This window comes from Natator depressus, chromosome 5, assembly GCF_965152275.1.
Source record: "Natator depressus isolate rNatDep1 chromosome 5, rNatDep2.hap1, whole genome shotgun sequence".
Taxonomy (NCBI): domain Eukaryota; kingdom Metazoa; phylum Chordata; order Testudines; family Cheloniidae; genus Natator; species Natator depressus.
The window spans coordinates 984358-1005949 of NC_134238.1; the positions used below are offsets into that span (position 1 = coordinate 984358).

Sequence of the window (21592 nt, forward strand, 5' to 3'; positions counted from 1 at the left end):
GTCCTGCTTTGAGCAGGGGGTTGGACTAGATGACCTCCTGAGGTCCCTTCCAACCCTGATATTCTATGATTCTATGATTGGTGAGGCCTCACCTGGAGTACTGCGTCCAGTTTTGGACCCCCCACTCCAGGAGGGATGGGGACAAATTGGAGAGGGTTCAGCGGAGGGCAACGAAAATGATTAGGGGGCTGGAGCACATGACTGACGAGGAGAGGCTCGCAAGTCTGGTCTGTCCCATGGGGGGCCAGCAGGGGTGGGCTCCGCTGTGCTGCCCCATCCCCCGCCCATGATGCCAGGAGAGGGAGGATGGGCGAGCCCTGTGCAGGCTCATGGTGCTGTCTGTGTCCACGGGAGGCAGGGCTTAGCTGGCAGCTCCGGTACCCCACCCTGTGCTGCAGTTTCCTGCACCAACCCCAGAGCTGCAAGGAGCTCAGCAAACCTGCCCGCTCCAGCCACCCCATGGCCTGATGGCAGCAGCTGCTGCCTCCGCCAGCCCCAATGGCACCAGGGCAAGGGCTGGGCCCTGCCGGCCCCAGTGGGCAGCCATCCCCGCCCTGTAGATCTACCTGCTACTGCCCCGCACAGCTGCATGAGACTCCTTCAGGGAGGGGGCTCTGGGGAGGCCCTGGCCCCAGGCCAGAAATGGCTGGGACAGGAGCCCCTTGCCCGGGACAATGCCCCCCTGGCCAAGCTCCAGCTCACCCAGGCTCCGTGGCCTGCTGCAGCTGGGATCACTGGGCAGGCAGGGCTAACATGCCCTGCTAAAGGGGGGCAGCCCAGAATGCTGTCAGGGCCCTGGCTCAGCACAGCACCTCATCCCTCCCCCTCCCCCAAATGCACAGGTGAGGGGGTAGTGGTGCCTGGGGCCCAAGTCCATGCCCGAGTACCCCGAGCCTGCACGGGGCACTACCAGATGCCTCCTGCAGCTCACTCCGGCCGTACCTGCCATGTGCCCTACCCCAATGCACATGCAGCATCCCTCCAGCCCAGTGCGGAGCCCCCAGCATCACACCAGCCAGCCGGTCCCATCCACTCTTTATTGCTCTGCAGGGCCTAGAGTTTGGGGTAGTTCTCTGGGGCGTAGGGCATGGGCTGGTCCAGGTACTCGCTGATGGGGGTGGTGAAGATTGCGTTCCTCCTAAAGGGGGTGTCACTGGTACGGATGTTGGAGACGCCCTGAAAGAAGAGGAATTGGACAACGTCCCAGGTGAACAGAGCAGGACTTCCAGGGAGGGCTCCCGGCTGGGGGGACGGGGCAGACATGGCAGGGCCCCCGGCTGGGGGGACGGGGCAGACACGGCAGGGCCCCCGGCTGGGGGGACGGGGCAGACACGGCAGGGCCCCCGGCTCGGGGGACGGGCCCAGAGGCATGCTGAGGAGAGGAGCAGGAGTCACTCCACACCCCTGCCCGCGGGGGTGGCTGCCAGTCTGTTGGGTCAGGCCCAGCCCTGCCAGCAGCCACACGGGATGCAGGTGGGAATGGCTGAGCTGCTGGGGCACTCGCTCGCTGCCCACAGACAGCCTGGCTGGCACAGACCGGGGGTACTTACAGGCAGCTGGCGGGCGCTCTCCAGCCAGAAGGTGTGGGGCTGCTCCAGGCGATAGTCATGGGGCTGGGAGAAGCACAAAGGCAGAGCGTGCCCATCAGCAGGGAGCTGCATCCCCCAAGGCTTCCCGTGCTCCTGCGATGGGCGCTTGGCTTGCCCTGCCTGAGGACCCCACAGGGGAGTCTCCATGGCCGTGGCAAGTCCCAGCCTCCCCGAGGGCACCACCCACGCTGGGGGGCACTACCGAGTGGGCTGCACTTGAGCCTGCAGCTCAGCCCGTCCGTGCTGGCTGTGATGCCGAGCGCCAGGAACAGCAGGGGCTGAATCACCCCGGCTGGGAGAGGGCAGGTGGCAGGTCCCTGCCCTGGCCATGTACCCTGCCATATGCCCATCCAGCTACCCACTCTGCCCAGCTCCTCCCCGCCCCAGTCCATGGACCAGTCACTATCCCACCCACCCTGTACCCCCCTCCTTTCCCTGCAGGCTGAGCAGCGACGCTGGGGGTGGCTGACGGTGCGGAGCCCTGGGCCCAGGTCTCACCCTGGTGGGGGGCGGCAGCTCAGCCCGGAAGCCCTCCTTGCGGTAGTCCCGGTGGGTGGTGGAAAGTGACTCCATGGGCCCGGCGGGAGGGTAAAGCTCCGTCAGGGTCTCCTTCCTGCAGAGAGATGCTGGGGTTACCGAGGGACGGGGCTGCAGCACCCACCGGCTCCCCTGGCACCTGCCACCCTGGTCCAGCCAGTGGGCCCCTTGGGAAAGTTCTGCAACCACAGGGGACCCAAGCTGCAAAGAGCCCCGCCCCATGGGGAGGAGCCTGCCCAGAGTTCCCACCCCAGGGGAGGAGTCTGTGAAGAGCCCCACCCCCAGGGGAGCAGCCTAGGCAGACGCCCGCCCCCGCACAAGGGTGGTGGAGTGGGAGGAGTGTTAATGTGCTCGGGAGCAGGGCATGGCTCTGCCCTGGTGCCCACGTGGGCGCCGGCTGCAGGGCGCTGGCTGGGGAAGCAGCAGAGTGGTGCATGTCAGGCTGGCCGGCAGCCTCCCAGGGGCTGGCCGGAGCCTGGGGGCAAGGCCGACGTCCTCTCTGTTCCGGCAAGCCAGTGCCCCTGCAGCATCACGCAGGCCCTGGCTGGGCCGTGCCCCCAGGGCTCCCACTAGTCAGGCGCCCAAAGCCGCTGGCCATCCCCTGCGCCCCCCAAGAACAGTCCCTCTCCGGGGCTCCACGGGCCAGCTGGGACACCCCACCAGCATTTAGCAGCCTCTGCCCCTCCTCGGCCTCCAGCTGCCACCCCCCAGCCAGGCCCATGGCCACCCGGGCGTTTCCCTCCCCCTGGGCATTGGCTAGAACTGGTACCCCCAGTGCTCCCCTGGCCCCCGCCTGCTCACACTGCCCCTGGGGGGAGCGCTGCCCCCCAGGCTCCTAATCTCTCCTGCTGCCTCTGCTTTCCCAGGCTCACAACAATGGCTTCCCTTATCACAGGGCCCGGGGGAGCGGGCCAGCACCTAGGCCCCAGACGCTATCACAAAGGAAAAGCAACAGGAAACCCCCCAGGCCTGGAGCATGACGCAGCCCAGCGGCTCAGCACAGGGCGCAGGCGAGGAACAAGGAGGCCTCAGGCCTGAATCTGAGCCGGATTCGCCTCTGGCTGGGGTCAGCATGTGTTGGGCTGAACCAGGAACCAGCCGGCATGGCCCCAGGCCCTTTGCAGCAGTGACCCACCTCAGTGAGCCCGACAGCCGCCCCGCAGGGGTGCTGCAGTCCAGACAGGCACCCGGCACTGCCAGAGTCTGGGCCACGCTGAGCGCTCACCTGGTGGGGCCTGGGCCAGCCAAGTGTCTCATAACCCCCCTCCAGGCTGAGCACCCGTCTGGGCCGGGCAGCCTCAGGAGGGGTCTTTCCGGTCTGGGGCTCTAGGTATGCGGGATAACACTGCGTGTGAGACAGGCACAACCCCTCCCCAGCCCCTGCCCCCAATCTGGCTCCCCCAGCACCTCAGAGATCAGGACCTGGATATCAGGACCCCTTCCCTGGCCCCATAGAGCACCCTGGGAAATCACAACCAGGGGCTGGCAGAGCCAAATGAGACTACAGGAGCTGTGGAAATCTGTGGGGGCCATACCAGGGCTGGGGGCGGGAATCCAGGGCAAGCAGCGCCCAGCAGGGGCAGGAGGCACAGGAATGTTGGCAGTGCCAGGGCAGCGAGCTAGCAGCCCTCAGCCAAGCAGCACATCGGGGGCGTTTCCACAGGCTCCTCTCCCGCACCGGCTGCTCAGCGCTCGCGTCTCTGCCGCAGCTGGCACCCAGCCTCCCCGCCGGGGGACGGACTCTGCTAGCGGGACTCCGGCCAGCACGCTGAGACCAGCAATGGACATGCTGCAGCGCCAGCGGAGACTCAGTCGGAGGCCACGCGGCCCCCGGGGGCGGGCGGGCTAGAGCTCGGGTGGGTAGCCCAAGCCTCTGCCACTTGTCCACACTGCGATTCTCAGCAGGCTGGCAAGGGCTGCTCCCCGGGCTGGAGATCCATCTCCCCCTGCAGCGTAGACCCAGCCAGAGTGCCCAGTGCAGCTGGCACTTCCCCCATGGCTGCCAGGCACAGGCGCCTCCCGAGACGGGGCCCTGCTCCCTGCACGGCTCAGCTGAGCTAGGGGAGAGCAAGGCAGCTCCAGGGAGAAGAGCTTGGCTGGGGAGCAGCCTGCTCATTGCCAGCCCCGCACTGCCCTACCCGCCCTCCCTGCTGGGAGCCTGAGCATGGGCAGGGAAAGGGCAGCAGGCTCACCTGTATTTCTGGTACAGCATTAACTCCAGCATGGCCTCCCGCTGCCCTGCAGGGAGAGACGGGGCACATCAGTGCCTGGGGACTGGCCTGGGCACTGTACTGCAGCCCCTGGAGTCAGAGCCCCTGCCAAGGCAGCAGTGTGGGGCAGGCTGGGGAGAGGGCTGGGAGGCCAAGAGAAAACACACGGGCAGCCCGCGAGGCACAGGGAGCACCATGGCCAGACAGGGAAGGGCAGCAACCTCGATCCACAGATACAGCGCCAGGCGCCTGAGATCCAGAGCAAGCCATCCTGCCCAGCCGCAAGCAGGGCCTGCAGCTGCTTCTCAGGAGAGCTGTCATAAATATAAAGGGAAGGGTAAACACCTTTAAATCCCTCCTGGCCAGAGGAAAAACGCTTTCACCTGCGAAGGGTTAAGAAGCTAGGATAACCTCGCTGGCACCTGACCAAAATGACCAATGAGGAGACAAGATACTTTCAAAAGCTGGGAGGAGGGAAAAACAGAGGGTCTGTCTGGGTGATGCTTTTGCCGGGGACAGAACAGGAATGGAGTCTTAGAACTTAGTAAGTAATCTAGCTAGATATGCGTTAGATTCTGTTTTCTTTAAATAGCTGAGAAAATAGCTGTGCTGAATGGAATGTATATTCCTGTTTTTGTGTCTTTTTGTAACTTAAGGTTTTACCTAGAGGGATTTTCTGTGTTTTGAATCTAATTATCCTGTAAGGTATTTATCATCCTGAGATTACAGAGATGATTCTTTTACTTTTTCTTCTATTAAAATTCTTCTTTTAAGAACCTGATTGCTTTTTCATTGTTCTTAAGATCCAAGGGTTTGGGTCTGTGATCATCTATGCAAATTGGTGAGGATTTTTATCAAGCCTTTCCCAGGAAAGGGGGTGTAGAGTTTGGGAGGATTTGGGGGGGAAAGATGTCTCCAAGCAGGCTCTTTCCCAGTTATATATCTGCTAGACGTTTGGTGGTGGCAGCGATAAAGTACAAGGGCAAAAGCTAAAATAGTTTGTACCTTGGGGAAGTTTTAACCAAAGCTGGTAAAAGTAAGCTTAGGAGGTTTTCATGCAAGTCCCCACATCTGTACCCTAGCGTTCAGAGTGGGGTACGAACCTTGACATGGTGGCAGAGTGGTGGGATTAACTTGAAATCACTTTGAGATTTTTTGAATCAGAAGCACAGATTTTAAAAAAGGAATTTTTTTTCCTTTGGGCTGCTGGAAAGCAGGTTTTCAGCTGAAAGCAGTTAGAGGGATTTTTTTTTTCTCCGCTTGGGGGCCAGAGCAGAGACAAAAGGGAATTGTCTTTTGTGAGCTGGAGTTTTCTCTACCTAAAGGCAGGGTAGTTCACCTCCTGCAGGGAAATTCACAAGTCTTCACAGACCTGAAGAAGTTTGTTTTTTTTCCTAAGAGGAACTAGAGGGGTTTTCTGCCTATTTGCCTTTCAATTTTCAATTTGGAGACAAAGGTGTTAGGTTGTTTTTTTTTAAGGATTTCTCAGTAGGCTGACAATCACTATCAGAGAACCTAGGTATCCGGACAGCACAGCAAAATTTTACAAGCCAAGGTTTTTTTGTTTGTTTTCTTTCTAACTCTCGGGTGTAAGGTTAGTTAAAAACAGAGAGGTTAGGATGACAGAATGCACTGTTCAACAAAAGCTGGAATTAGCCAGATTTGAGGCTGAGGAAAAACAAAAGGAACATGAAAGACGGACAGAACTCATACGGATGGAGATGGATGCACACACGGCCAGGGGAAAAGAAATGAAGGCTGCCCACAGGAGGGAAATGGAGGCAAGGGGAAAAAATAATGGAGGCAAGGAACAAAGAACTGGAGGAGAAGGAAAAAGAGAGGAAGCATGCACTGGAGATGGAGAAGGCAAAGGCTCAGTGGACTATACAAACAAACCCTAGCAATCCTTCTCCAGGTACCCCTTCCCATCCCAGAAAGTTCCCCACCTACAAGGCAGGCGATGATACTGAGGCCTTCTTAGAAAACTTCGAAAGGGCCTGCCTTGGGTACAGCATCCCTACAGACCAATACATGGTAGAGCTGAGGCCGCAGCTCAGTGGACCCTTAGCTGAGGTGGCGGCTGAAATGCCTAAGGACCACATGAACCAGTATGAACTGTTTAAAACCAAGGTGAGAGTCAGAATGGGGCTAACCCCCGAGCATTCCCGTCAGCGATTCAGAGCCCTAAGGTGGAAACCAGACGTGTCATTTACCTGACATGCCTACCACATTGTGAAACATTGGGATGCCTGGATATCAGGAGCAAGTGTTAAATCTGCAGAAGATTTGCCCTTCCTAATGCAAATGGAGCAGTTCTTAGAGGGTGTTCTGAGGAAACAGAAAGATACATCCTAAATGGGAAGCCCAAAACTGTAATTGAGGAGGGGGAGATTGGAGCCAAATGAGTGGAGGGGGCAGAAAAGAAAAAAACTGGTCGCAATTGGAGCGGATACCAGAAGGGACAACCTCAGACCATACCCTACTACCAGGGGCAGCCCAAGGCCCCACCTACCGCCCAAGGAACCCTCCAGCCACCTTATCGTCCCGCCACACCATTCTCCAGCAACTCACCTCGCCCCTGTGACCTGTCAGCTGGACGGTGTTTTAAATGTAACGAGCCGGGGCATGTAAAGGCCAACTGCCCCAAGAACCCCAACAGATTACAGTTCGTTGCACCAGAATCACACCAGAGGTCCTCAGGCCCAGATACCTTCGGAGCGGCGGGAAACTGTGAGTGTGGGCGGGAAGAAGGTCACCGCGTGGAGGGACACCGGAGCACAAGTGTTGGCTATCCACGCTTCCTTAGTGGACCCCAATTTAATCAACCCAGAGATCCAAGTGACGATTCAACCTTTCAAGTCTAACTCTTTCAATTTGCCTACAGCCGAGTTGCCTGTCCAGTACAAAGGCTGGTCAGGAACGTGGACTTTTGCAGTCTATGATGATTATCCCATCCCATGCTGTTGGGGAAAGACTTGGCCAATCGTGTGAAGCTAGCCAAGAGGGTGGGAATGGTCACCCACAGCCAGGCTAAGCAAGCTGTCGCGCCTAGCTCTGTTCCGGAAACTTCTACCAGGACCCCGTCAGAGGTGATGGACCCGGACCCCAGGCCAATGTCTGCAACAGCGCTAGTGGATCCAGTCCCAGAGACCCAGACAGAGCCAGTCCCGGAACCAGCGGAACAACCAGCACCAGACCCCTTGCCCACACTGAATCCAGTACTTGCAACCCCAACACCAGAGGGCCCCACCGAACCTGAACCGGCAGCAGCCGATAACCCGACACAAGAGGCTCAGCCGGAGCCTGAACCCCAACATAGTGCACCAGCGGAGAGCGGTTCACAGTCAACGGAAACAGCCCCATTCCCTACATCGCTTCCAGAGGGACCAAGCCTAGGTTCACAATCCAAGGAGGAACTGATGTCTCCAGCATCAAGGGAACAGTTCCAGACCGAACAGGAAGCAGATGAAAGCCTCCAGAGAGCTTGGATGGCGGCATGGAGCAACCCACCGCCTCTCAGCTCTTCTAATCGATCCAGGTTTGTTGTACAAAGAGGACTTTTATACAAGGAAACTCTTTCTGGTGGACAACAGGAAGACTGGGGTCCTCAGAGACAGTTGGTAGTTCCAACTAAGTACCAGGCCAAGCTCTTGAGCTTAGCCCAGGATCATCCTAGTGGCCATGCTGGGGTGAACAGGACCAAAGACCGGTTGGGGAGGTCATTCCACTGGGAGGGAATGGGCAAAGATGTTTCTACCTATGTCCGGTCCTGTGAGGTATGCCAAAGAGTGGGAAAACCCCAAGACCAGGTCAAAGCCCCTCTCCAGCCACTCCCCATCATTGAGGTTCCATTTCAGTGAGTAGCTGTGGATATTCTGGGTCCTTTTCCGAAAAAGACACCCAGAGGAAAGCAGTACATACTGACTTTCATGGATTTTGCCACCCGATGGCCGAAAGCAGTAGCTCTAAGCAACACCAGGGCTAAAAGTGTGTGCCAGGCACTAGCAGACATTTTTGCCAGGGTAGGTTGGCCCTCTGACATCCTCACAGATGCAGGAATTAATTTCCTAGCAGGAACTATGGAATGCCTTTGGAAAGCTCATGGGGTAAATCACTTGGTTGCCACTACTTACCATCATCAAATAAATGGCCTGGTGGAGAAGTTTAATGGAACTTGGGGGCCATGATACGTAAATTCGTAAATGAGCACTCCAATGATTGGGACCTAGTGTTGCAGCAGTTGCTGTTTGCCTACAGAGCTGTACCACATCCCAGTTTAGGGTTTTCACCATTTGAACTTGTATATGGCCGTGAGGTTAAGGGGCCATTACAGTTGGTGAAGCAGCAATGGGAGGGATTTACACCTTCTCCAGGAACTAACATTCTGGACTTTGTAACCAACCTACAAAACACCCTCCGAACCTCTCTAGCCCTTGCTAAAGAAAACCTACAGGATGCTCAAAAAGAGCAAAGAGCCTGGTATGATAAACATGCCAGAGAGCGTTCCTTCAAAGTAGGAGACCAGGTCATGGTCTTAAAGGCGCTCCAGGCCCATAAAATAGAACCGTCATGGGAAGGGCCATTCACGGTCCAGGAGCGCCTGGGAGCTGTTAATTATCTCATAGCATTCCCCACCTCCAACCAAAAGCCTAAGGTGCACCATATTAATTCTCTAAAGCCCTTTTATTCCAGAGAATTAAAGGTTTGTCAGTTTACAGCCCAGGGAGGAGATGACGCTGAGTGGCCTGAAGGTGTCTACTACGAAGGGAAAAGTGCTGGTGGCGTGGAAGAAGTGAACCTCTCCATGACCCTCGGACGTATGCAGTGCCAGCAGATCACGAAGCTGTGTGCTAGCTACGCGCCGACGTTCTCAGCCACCCCAGGACTGACTGAACGGGCATACCACTCCATTGACACAGGTAATGCTCGCCCAATTAGGGTCCAACCTTACCGGGTGTCTCCTCAAGCTAAAACTGCTATAGAACGGGAGATCCAGGATATGCTACAGATGGGGGTAATCCGCCCCTCTGGCAGTGCATGGGCATCTCCAGTGGTTCTAGTTCCCAAACCAGATGGGGAGATACATTTTTTTGCGTGGACTACCGTAAGCTAAATGCTGTAACTCGCCCAGACAACTATCCAATGCCACGCACAGATGAGCTATTAGAGAAACTGGGACGGGCCCAGTTCATCTCTACCTTGGGCTCAACCAAGGGGTACGGGCAGGTACCGCTAGATGAGTCTGCCAAGGAAAGGTCAGCCTTCACCACCCATGTCGGGCTGTATGAATTTAATGAACTCCCTTTCGGGCTGCATGCACCCGCCACCTTCCAAAGACTTGTAGACGGTCTCCTCGCGGGATTAGGAGAATATGCAGTCGCCTACCTTGACGATGTGGCCATATTTTCGGATTCCTGGGCAGAACACCTGGAACATCTATAAAAAGTCTTCAAGCACATAAGGGAGGCAGGACTAACTGTTAAGGCTAAGAAGTGTCAAATAGGCCTAAACAGAGTGACTTACCTTGGACACCAGGTGGGTCAAGGAACTATCAACCCCCTACAGGCCAAAGTGGATGCTATCCAAAAGTGGCCTGTCCCAAAGTCAAAGAAACAGGTTCAATCCTTCTTAGGCTTGGCTGGTTATTACAGGTGATTTGTACCGCAATACAGCCAAATCGCCGCCCCACTGACAGACCTAACCAAAAACAAACAGCCAAATGCCATTCGGTGGACTGAAGAGTGTCAGAAGGCCTTTAACCAGCTTAAAGCGACACTCATGTCTGACCCTGTACTAAGGGTCCCAGACTTTGACACACTGTTCCTAGTAACCACAGATGCGTCCGAGTGTGGTGTGGGAGCAGTTTTAATGCAGGAAGGACCGGATCAAGAATTCCACCCTGTAGTGTTTCTCAGCAAGAAGCTGTCTGAGAGGGAAAGCAACTGGTCAGTCAGTGAAAGTGTTATGCCATTGTCTACGCTCTGGAAAAGCTACGCCCATATGTTTGCGGACGGCGTTTCCACCTGCAAACCGACCACGTTGCGCTACAGTGGCTTTATACAGCCACGGGAAATAACAAAAAACTTATTCGCTGGAGTTTAGCTCTCCAAGATTTTGATTTCGACATCCAACACAACTCAGGAGCTTCTAACAAAGTGGCTGATGCACTCTCCCGTGAAAAGAAAAAAGAAAAGGAGGACTTGTGGCACCTTAGAGACTAACCAGTTTATTTGAGCATGAGCTTTCGTGAGCTACAGCTCACTTCATCGGATGCATAGCATATCGTGGAAACTGCAGAAGACATTATATACACACAGAGACCATGAAACAAAACTTCCTCCCACCCCACTGTCCTGCTGGTAACTAACAGCTTATCTAAAGTGATCATCAAGGAGGGCCATTTCCAGCACAAATCCAGGTTTTCTCACTGCTGGTAATAGCAGGAGAGTGAGTTTGTATGTGTGTCTGTGGGGGGGGGGGGGGGGAAAGGGTGAGAAAACCTGGATTTGTGCTGGAAATGGCCCTCCTTGATGATCTAGGAGGTGGTACCTAGGGAGGTGGTAGAATCTCCTTCCTTAGAGGTTTTTAAGGTCAGGCTTGACAAAGCCCTGGCTGGGATGATTTAACTGGGAATTGGTCCTGCTTCGAGCAGGGGGTTGGACTAGATGACCTTCTGGGGTCCCTTCCAACCCTGATATTCTATGATTCTATGATCACTTTAGATAAGCTGTTAGTTACCAGCAGGACAGTGGGGTGGGAGGAAGTTTTGTTTCATGGTCTCTGTGTGTATATAATGTCTTCTGCAGTTTCCACGATATGCTATGCATCCGATGAAGTGAGCTGTAGCTCACGAAAGCTCATGCTCAAACTGGTTAGTCTCTAAGGTGCCACAAGTCCTCCTTTTTCTTTTTACGAATACAGACTAACACGGCTGTTACTCTGAAATCTCCCGTGAAAGTTTCCCAGAATCAACTGGTTAAAATCGTCCTTGAGATGTAGAAAATATTGTTAGTCTTTATATACTTGGTAGTATATTTAGGGGTGCATGTGTCTTATTAACTCTGTTTTCTCCTAGAGCTCCAGGAAAAAATCACAGCCATCGTTTCACCCTATCTGTGATTTGGGGGGGGGCGTGTCATTGTGACGATGTGAGGCAGCAGGGAGGGGTGAAGTGTTGACCTGGGAATGTGCCCTGGGGATGGGAGACCTGAGAGCCTGTAACCTGAGCCAGGAGGGGGAGGGGGAGGTAACACCTCTGCCCCAGGAATGTGAAGACAGGCTGCAGGAGAGAGCTGCTAGGAGGGTTTAGTTTTCAGTTTGGGGCTGGGTGGAGGAACACAGAGACCCCCAGGGCTGGGGTCTAAGCTCCCTGCTCCCCCAGAAGGACTTCACTGAGGGGTCCTGGGTGTACCCACAAGCTCTGTTTTGGACTGTGTTCCTGTTGTCCAATAAACCTTCTGTTTTACTGGCTGGCTGAGAGTCTCAGTGAATCCCAGGAAGAGGGGTGCAAGGCCTGGACTCCCCCACACTCCGTGACAGTCATAAATACAAAGGGAAGGGTAAACACCTTTAAAATCCCTCCTGGCCAGAGGAAAAACCCTTTCACCTTTGAAGGGTTAAGAAGCTAGGATAACCTCGCTGGCACCTGACCAAAATGACCAATGAGGAGACAAGATACTTTCAAAGCTGGGAGGAGGGAGAAAAACAAAGGGTCTGTGTCTGTCTGTGTGATGCTTTTGCTGGGGACAGAACAGGAATAGAGTCTTAGAACTTAGTAAGTAATCTAGCTAGAGATGCGTTAGATTCTGTTTTCTTTAAATGGCTGAGAAAATAAGCTGTGCTGAATGGAATATAGATTCCTGTTTTTGTGGGGTGTGTTTTTTTTTTTTTTTTGTAAATTAAGGTTTTACCTAGAGGGATTCTCTGTTTTGAATCTAATTACCCTGTAAGGTATTTACCATCCTGATTTTACAGAGGTGATTCTTTTACTTTTTCTTCTATTAAAATTCTTTTAAGAATCTGATTGTTTTTTCATTGTTCTTAAGATCCAAGGGTTTGGATCCGTGATTACCTATGCAAATTGGTGAGGATTTTTATCAAGCCTTCCCCAGGAAAGGGGGTGTAGGGTTTGGGAGGATTTTGGGGGGAAAGACATTTCCAAATGAACTCTTTCCCAATAAAATATCCCAGTTAGACGTTTGGTGGTGGCAGCAATAGTTTGTACCTTGGGGAAGTTTTAACCTAAGCTGGTAAAAGTAAGCTTAGGAAGTTTTCATGCAGGTCTCCACATCTGTACCCTAGAGTTCAGAGTGGGGAAGGAAACTTGACAGGAGCCCATGAGCACGAGCCCGCGAGGAGCACCGTGGGCCAGCCTGAGACATGGGGGACTAGCTGGCCAGGGAGGCAGGGGCCGGTACACAGCATGACAGCAGCACGGAGCACAGGCCAGGCCCGCTGCATCCCTGCTCCCCCCCGCCCCATGGGATGCTGGGGCATCGTGCCGCCTCACACAGCTAGACAGTCAGGGCCTGACCACCATGGTACAGCTTGAACTGTGTGCTGAAGTCTTCGTTTCCTGTCCCAAATAGCTGTGTTGCTGTGGGGCTGTTAAACAGCTGGCATGCCCCACCCCAGAGGCAGCTGCATTCCAGTGGTGGGTAAGTGAGCCCTGCGTACACAGCTACAAAAAGCTTGGGTGCTGCCTGGAGGAAAAGTGCTAAGACTGCCTGATACTGTTACTGCCTCCAAGCCAGGTGGGCTCCCTGCCTGTGGGACAGGGATGGGGGCTGCCATGGCAGGGGTGGGGCGCTCACCCTTCCACAGACAAGCACTGCCAGTCCCATCCAGCCCCTCTGGGACTTGGCAATGGGGCCTGTCCCCACAGGCAGAGACTGAGCCTGCAGGCCCCTGGGGGGGCCAATGGGGCAGAGACCAGCCCCAGAGCACAGGGACAGGTGAGTGGCCCAGGGTGCTGCACCACCCCACCTCCACACTGGAGCACATGGAACCACATCCCTGCGCCCCCTTGCCCAGCTGCTCCAGGCCCCAAGGCCTCACCTCTCCCAGGCAGCCCAGTCCTTCGGGGGCTGCGGTAGGAATCCTTCATGGTGGTGCTGTCAGCCAGCTGCGCGAGGAGCTGGAGGGTGAGCAGCCCGCGGTGGCCGTGCCGGTAGAAGAAGCCCTCGCTGCCCACCTCTGGACTCGGCACTTGGTCCAGCTCGTTCGTGGCTCTCTGGAAACAAGCAGCAGCAGCACGAAGTCCAGGGTGGGGAGGGCACAGCCAGCCCTGGCCCCAGCCCTGGCCCCAGCCTCCCACGCCAAAGGGGACAGCTTCCCTCAATGCCTGTAGGGCAGCACGGCCTGTGGAGACTGCAGCATCCAGCGAGGCAGCCTGCCAAGGGGACGGCTCTGAGGGCGGCTCACCCCAAGCCCAGCTCCTTCTCCAGCTTCCTCTGCTCCCCTAATCCCCGAGGAGCTCCGAGACACAGTGCTGCTGTGCCAACGCCTGCTAATGCCAGGACTGTGCCCTCAGCAGGGGCCGCCACAGGGCCAGGGCGATGCAGACCCCTCCTCGCAGCGAGACAGTGCTGCACAGATACAGCCTCCCACCAACATCAGAGCCCAGCAGGAGCCCTGAGAGCAGCAGCTCAGTGACCGCAGGGTGGAGCAGGGACTGAGACGGGGGCACTCTCTCCTGCAGGGTCCAGAACTCGAGGACTCGCCAGAGACACTCTCAAAAGGGGAAGAGGGAAACCAGCCCTTGACCCTGGGGAAGGAAAAAGGTGCAGATGGCATCAAACTGTCCAGCCCGTCCCTGCCCTCCACTGGGGGTCACACCCCACTGTTCCTCTCTCTCCCTCAGATCCCCCTGCTACGATCCCGAGTGACCCCTCCTATGCCAGCATCCCTGGGCGCCTCCTTTACAGTCTGCAGGTATCCACAAAGGGGAACAAATATTGACTAGTGGCTCTTCAGTCTAGCAGAGTAAGGTGTAACGTGATCCAGCAGCTAGCAGTTGAAGCCAGACACATTCAGACAGGGACTCAGGTGTAAGTGTTTCGCAGTGAGGGGAATTAACCATTGGAGCCATTTACTGAGCATCGTGGGGGATGCTCCATCACTGACCCTTGTAACCCAAGATAGGATGTTTTCCTAAAAGCTGCTCTCCTCTGGATTAATTCCTGTTTGAAGAAGTTCTCCAGCCGCTATTAGACCGCAGGTCGGGCCGGTCCTAGGGCCCGTGCTGTAGAGGGGGTCACACTGGTCCTATGGCCTGTGCTGTGCAGAGGTTCAGACCAGTCCTAGGGCCCGCGCCATGCAGGGGGTCGGGCCGGTCCTAAGGCCCGCGCCGTGCAGGGGGTCGGGCCGGTCCTAGGACCTGTGCTGTGCAGGGGGTCGGGCCGGTCCTAGGGCCCGTGCTGTGCAGGGGGGTCGGACTGGATGATCACACTGGAGTCTAGGATTTATGATGTAAAACTGGCATCAGGGTACTGGACCCTCCCACCCTGGAACTCAATTCACTGAGCCACGATGGGCCTGATGAGTGGGTTAAGTGTTGCCATACCATAAAAGACACAGCTCCTTTGAGCCTCTGAACACAAAGGGCCAATCCCCACACACCCAGTGACTCTTATCATGGCAGGCACTGGGGCTATTGGGAGGATAGGACCCCCACAGGGAAGCCCATCCTGGCCGGTGCTGAGTGTACAGGGTTGGGACCATACGCACACCGCCAGCCCTGTCCGGGGTGGGGGCGCTGAGGTTGACATTTCAATAATGAATGAGATGTTAGGTTGGATGGAGATCAGCTATGTGGGGCCTTGAAAGTACAGACAGGCAGCTTAGGTTGGCCAGGGGAGCCAGTGGAGGGATGATGCAGGGCAAGTGACGGGCTAGGAGAAGGACCTGGGTAGCCGCATTCCGAATGGATCCGAGTGGGGCAGGACTGCACTGTCAAGGCCAGAGAGAGGGATGCGAGGCACTGGGATCCCGGAGGAGAGCTTTCGCTGTGTGGATGGACAGGAAAGACTGGGTCTTCCAGATGGGATGCAGAAAGAATCAGCAAGATGTAGACCTAGCCTGGGTGTGAGGACCTAGAGAGGTGCCTGAGTGGAGGTTACGGCCCCGGGCAGCAGGCAGGATGGTGGGTCCTACCAAACTCTGCCTGGGGAGTGTCTGATAAATGTTACCTCCCACCAGGACTGGCTCCAAGCCACCGGCACCATTCAGCACAAGACACTGCCATAGGACTCCATACCACCCCCACTGCTCATAGGGAGGGCAAAGCAGCCATGACACTGACCAGAGTCTTGGGAAGCCCACAGCAGCAGCAGCAGCCGCAGGGGCCTACAGACTCAGGCAGACACTAGGCATTGGTCTGACCTGTACAGGGAGGGGCGGGTATCAGGCTAGATGGGCCCTGATGCAGAGTGCAGGAGATGGGGAGATAGTGGCCTAGCTGGGCCATTGGGCTGATGCAGCATACCAGGGTGGGGTGATGCCAGGCTGGTGGCCACGGGGCAGTTATGTAGGGACATCACAGTGCTTTGCATCAATGTGGCATTGTCTGTGCTGTTGTGTAAATACTAGCAGGCAGCTGCTTTGCTGCAAACAGATGGGGGATTACCTCCTCCTGCCAGTTATGGACAAGGCATTTCCCTCGGCACTCAAGCCGCGGTTGCTCCTCAGGCATCTCAGCCTTGCTGGGCAGCATTTCGACCATGCAGGGCAGCAGCATTCCAAGGCTGCCCCCCGGCTCTCCATGGCAGGGTGGCATCTCAACCAGACAGGGCTCCATCTCAGCCTTGCTGGGTGGCATTTCTCCAGGCATCTCTGCCACGCAGGGCGACAGCTCTCTGTGGCAGGGCGGCATCTCAGCCACACTGGATGGCATCTCTCCGTTGCTCACTGGCAGCTCTCCCTGGCTGTGCAGCAAGGCTTGCTCTGTGAGAGAGGAGCTGTCGTACGAGGAAGGAGAAAGTGCTGTCATTTACACTGTAGTCCCAGCGCAATGGGCTCACAATCAATGTCTACTCTCCACAGCAAACGCCATCTCACCCTCGGCCCAACCCAGAGACCCAGCAAGACCAGGGCCTAGGTGCACCTTGATGCAGAGGTCCCTGGGGCTCTACCTGTGCAGCCTTGCCCCACGCTATGGCCCTCCCCACTCTGGTCCCGCCATCCTCAGAACAATGGTGGTGGCAGGGATCCCATTCTCCCCCACAATGAGGCAGGAGCTGCAGCAGGGCCCCTCTCCCTTCAGGAGCACCAGGGTTTCCTGTTCCCTCCTGGAGAGGCAGGGTGTGAGGAAATTGGAATTTTCTGTAATATTTTTGTGAGCTACAGCTCACTTCATCGGATGCTGTAGCTCACGAAAGCTTATGCTCAAATAAATTGGTTAGTCTCTAAGGTGCCACAAGTACTCCTTTTCTTTTTGCAAATACAGACTAACACGGCTGTTACTCTGAAACCTGTAATATTTTTTAGAGTCCTGTGTGCCTCAGTTTCCCCTGGGTGCTGCATCATTGCCAAGTGGGTAGCAAAGGGCTGTTTGGTCTAGGGCGGGCTAAGAGACACAGGTGTGTGTGTCACCAAGCTGTCTGGGCCTTGGTCCCCGCATCAGTAGAGCATTTGAGAAAACAATGGCAACTCCAATCCCTCAGACATTGACTCCCAGGGACCAAGGCCCCAGAGGGATCGGGATTTCCCCATCTCTCAGCAGGGAGGCTGAGCAACTTTTCCCAGCTGGAGAACAAAGGACTGGGGAGGTGTGAGATGGGGGATCAGAGCTGCCAGGAGCGTGGCTCTCCCTGGAGTCTGACCTACGAGGTCAGATGGTGAGACAGGGCAGGAGTGCAAGTAGGGCGGCACCCTCCAGTCCTGGCAAGAGATTTTGAGCGGGTACAGTGTACTGGAAAGATTTGGAGCTAGCCGCCACTCTGGAGGGGGAGTGGGGCTGCACTCTGCTCCTTAAAGGAGCAGAATGCTGTTAGGGAGGGCATTCATTCTTTAAATGGCTTTAACAGCACAATACATATGCTAACAAACTTCAACGAAGTCAGGAGTCCTCAAGAGGGGTGGGGGGGAGGATGGACAGTGTTTAAACAGTGTTTTTGATTCTGTTTCTCCCCACTGGTCTGAATTATCCATGACGTCCATACTGCATCACATCAAGTCCAAATCATTCGAGGAATGCCTCTGCTTGCACTGACCAGAGGATGTTTGGATTCTGATGTCAGCCCAGTTCTGCAGCCTGACGGGAATCAGGTGTTGTCCCCAGTGTACAAAGAATTCTTCTTTGCAGCCAGACTAGTCTAAAATGCATTTCATTAACTGGAACTGGAGCAGCAAAACAAAGAAAACAAATGCCTCATTTTCCAGCTTTGTGGGTGAGAGAACTATAAGTGAAGAGTATAATGCCGGACACTGACAGCCTTAAACCAGCTGCCTCAGGAATCTGCCAAGAACTTCGCTGACAATACGTTCGTCATCTTAGCAACGGAGCTAAGACATCACACATCTGCCCACCTTTATTCAAACGAAGCTCCTTCTGATCTGACAGTTCAGGCATTGTCAGTTTCGTCCAGAACAATTTACAAAAAGGGATAGAGAATAAGACGGAGAACATCTTATTGACCTTATATAAATCCCTGGTACTCCCACATCTTGAATACTGTGTACAGATGTGGTCCCCTCATCTCAAAAAAGATATACTGGCACTAGAAAAAGTTCAGAGAAGGGCAACTAAAATGATTAGGGGTTTGGAATGGGTCCCATATGAGGAGAGATTAAAGAGGCTAGGACTTTTCAGCTTGGAAAAGAGGAGACTAAGGGGGGATAGGATAGAGGTCTATAAAATCATGAGTGGTGTGGAGAAAGTGAATAAGTAAAAGTTATTTACTTGTTCCCATAATATAAGAACTAGGGGCCACCCAATGAAATTAATGGGCAGCAGGTTTAAAACAAATAAAAGGAAGTTCTTCTTCACTCAGCGCACAGTCAACCTGTGGAACTCCTGGCCTGAGGAGGCTGTGAAGGCTAGGACTATAACAGGGTTTAAAAGAGAACTGGATAAATTCATGGAGGCTGAGTCCATTAATGGCTATTCGCCAGGATGGGTAAGGAATGGTGTCCCTCTGTTTGTCAGAGGGTGGAGATGGATGGCAGGAGAGAGATCCCTTGATCATTACCTGTTAGGGTCACTCCCTCTGGGGCACCTGGCATTGGCCACTGTTGGCAGACAGGATCCTGGGCTGGATGGACCTTTGGTCTGACCCAGTATGGCCGTTCTTATGTTCTTACAAACTTGGAACCTAATCCTGTAAACCCTTAATCATTTGATCAGTTCCATTGAAGACAATGGGACTATATGCATGACTATGGACCACTTTTGTGGACTGGTAAGAGTTTCAGAAGTGTGTTCTTATAAAGGAAGTTGAACCCCCATTGAAATGCAATGTTTGGGTACAATACAATAAAGCAGTTTAGGATACCATTCTACTTAAAATTTGTCTTTTAATAAGTCATACATGTGTTGGAATGGCTCCTCACCCAACTCCCATATTCCACATAAACAGACTGAATACTACATATCTTGGGGGAAAGTGAGTAGTTAAGCATGTTGATGTTTGTATATACAAAGGGAGGTGTCGGAGGGGATGGGGAGAGTGTGGGGGCCCCAGGCTGGGGGTGGAGCAGGGAGGAGTCACATGGAGGGTCACATGGGGAGGTCACATGCTCCCCACCCCTTGTGTCCCTCCCATGAGTGCAGTACCAGCAAGAAATGATTTCTACTTGCACTACTGCCCAAGGGATTCCCTACAGCTTGGCTGGGCTCTGGGCTGACCAGACTGGACGATGCTCCGACCGTCAGTTCTCTGGGCTACCCTAAGGGCTCCCTGTGCTGTGTCCAGGTGACTGATCGACCGGACGGCTCTGGCAGCGCTGTGGGAGTGTCACTGCAGATGCTGGGCGAGCTGCATTAATCCCTGCGGAGTGGACAGGTCTCCACTGGGCTCTGTCTCAGTGGGACTCACTGAACGGAGCTCATGGGGTGGAGTAGGGGGGCTGCAGGCCCAGAGGTCCAGTCTCAAGAGGTGGTGAAGCCAGAGAAAGAGTGAGACCTCCCAGGGGTCTGGCCCACTGACGGGCTCCTCCTAGAGACTGTTCCAAAGCTGGTGACACAGTTCCAGTCCTGTGGGTCTGTGACACGGGTAGCAGCAAGGAGGTCCCCCAGCATTCACAACCCCAGCTTCTGAGATATCTGCTTTGATAGGAGCCATGTCCCTGTGCTATTCCCCACCTGCTACGTTCAGATCCCTCTGCTGGGGTGGGGCTGGCAGAGCATCTAACACCCCACTGAGATGCATAGGGAACTTCCCCCATCACAGCAATCGTCTCAGACTCAGGCAGACAGGGCTGCATCGATTCCACCAGTCCCAGCTCCCCCCTCTCAGAGCGATCAGCTCAGGCTCTCTGCAGACGCAGGCAGCATCGCTGCAACGCTCACCCTGGGTCAGTGTCAAGCTTTACTTTATGGCTGCAAGAGCCAGAAACTTCCCTTCTTTAAATGAAAGCTGAAGTTGTGCTGTGGTGGCCGGGGCCCTGCGGCTTGATCCAGCCCAGCTCATGCCCCATCTCCAGATACTCCTGACACCCTGACCCTAAATCCCACACATGCCCTAGGCCCTGCCCTTCTCATGCTCTATGCCCCACACCAGGCCCCGCCTCCACATGCCCTGTGCCCCACACCAGGCCATGCCCCCACATCCCCTGTGCCCCACACCAGGCCCCGCCTCCACGTGCCCTGTGCCCCACACCAGGCCACGCCCCCACGTGCCCTGTTCCCCACACCAAGCCACGCCCCCACGTGCCCTGTCCCCCACACCAAGCCACGCCCCCATGTCCCCTGTGCCCCACACCAAGCCACGCCCCCACGTGCCCTGTCCCCCACACCAAGCCACGCCCCCACGTGCCCAGTCCTCCCGCACCAGGCCCCGCTCCCACCTGCCCTGTCCCCCACACCAAGCCACGCCCCCACCTGCCCTGTTCCCCGCACCAAGCCACGCCCCCACCTGCCCAGTCCCCCCGCACCAGGCCACGCCCCCACGCCCCCTGTGCCCCACACCAGGCCACGCCCCCACCTGCCCTGTCCCCCACACCAAGCCACGCCCCCAACACTGGGCCCTGCCCCCACTTCCCCCGTGCCCCGCCCCCACCTGCCCTTAGCCCAACGCCAGGACCCACACAGCGCTACCTTTGATCCATTTGAACTCTGACCCCATCCATGACCCCGTGACCCTGGCATCGCCCCCTCACCCCTGCGGGCTCCCGTCCTCGCGTGGCCGTTCTCGCTCCATCTCGGGTCTGCCAATCACTTCTGCGCCTGCGCAGTCAGCCTCGCTGTCTCCATGGGAACAGTAAACAGCGTGGGGCGAGCCTTCCGAGGGCGCATGCGCTGACGGCCCCACCGGCCCTGTCTCCTAAGCGACGGGACGCCACCCGCCCATTGGCTGAACGGAGCCCGTGCCATCTAAGAAGCACCTCCCATTGGGCGGCTGCCGGGCGAGCGTCTGACTCCAGCACGGCCCCCTCCCCCCGCGTGGACTCGGGGGGCGGGGCTCCAGCGACCCCTCCTCCCTCGGCCCCGGCTTCAGCTGGGCCCCGCCCCCTGCTGCAAAGACCCGTCTGGGAGCCGCCGGGCAGGGCGGGGCCAGGCGGGAAAGGGGCGGGGCTAGGTGGGAAGGGGCAGGGCTGGTGGGCGGGGCTAGGCGGGAAGGGGCGGGGCTGGTGGGCGGGGCCAGTCGGGGACGGGGCGGGGCTGGTGGGCGGGGCCAGGCGGGAAGGGGCGGGGTCAATGAGCCGGTTCGGCAGGAAGGGGCGTGGCCAAGCAGGGGCTGTTGCAGCAGGACATATCACTGGCTGTCTTTGGGCCAGGGTGGGGGAAACCAGTCCCTTCCCCTTGTTAACTCTGAACCCTACTGATGGCGCAGTGACAATGTCTCTGCCCAGCTTGCAGAGCCCAGGGAAGGGCAGGGTGCTGGGCTGGGCGCCTGCAGCCCTGGGGTGTGGTGGGACAGTCCCCGGCACACCCACCCCCTGCCTCTTGTTTTAGCCTCAGCTGGGCGTGCTGCGGGGCAGGTGCTGTTTCGGGCCACTTGCCTGTGCAGCACCCGATGGCACCCGTATGCTGCCTGCGGCCTCCAGCTGCGCCAGTAGCCCAGCTGTGAGCAGCCCTGCTCTGAGTCCCGGGCCTCC

The 21592-nt window shown here is 56.2% G+C and overlaps 1 protein-coding gene across 1 annotated transcript; it reads right to left on the reverse strand.

The window, feature by feature from the left end:
- Positions 1–1035: 1035 nt before the first annotated feature.
- SPAG8 (sperm associated antigen 8) lies at positions 1036–20775 on the reverse strand. Its single transcript, XM_074952191.1, has 7 exons — positions 20654–20775; positions 15963–16293; positions 13394–13568; positions 4319–4364; positions 2088–2202; positions 1551–1613; positions 1036–1176 (listed from the first exon to the last, which is right to left on the reverse strand). The coding sequence occupies exons 1-7, from the start codon at positions 20692–20694 to the stop codon at positions 1054–1056; spliced, it is 894 nt and encodes a 297-aa protein (XP_074808292.1). The 5' UTR covers positions 20695–20775; the 3' UTR covers positions 1036–1053.
- Between the last annotated feature and the right edge of the window lie 817 nt (positions 20776–21592).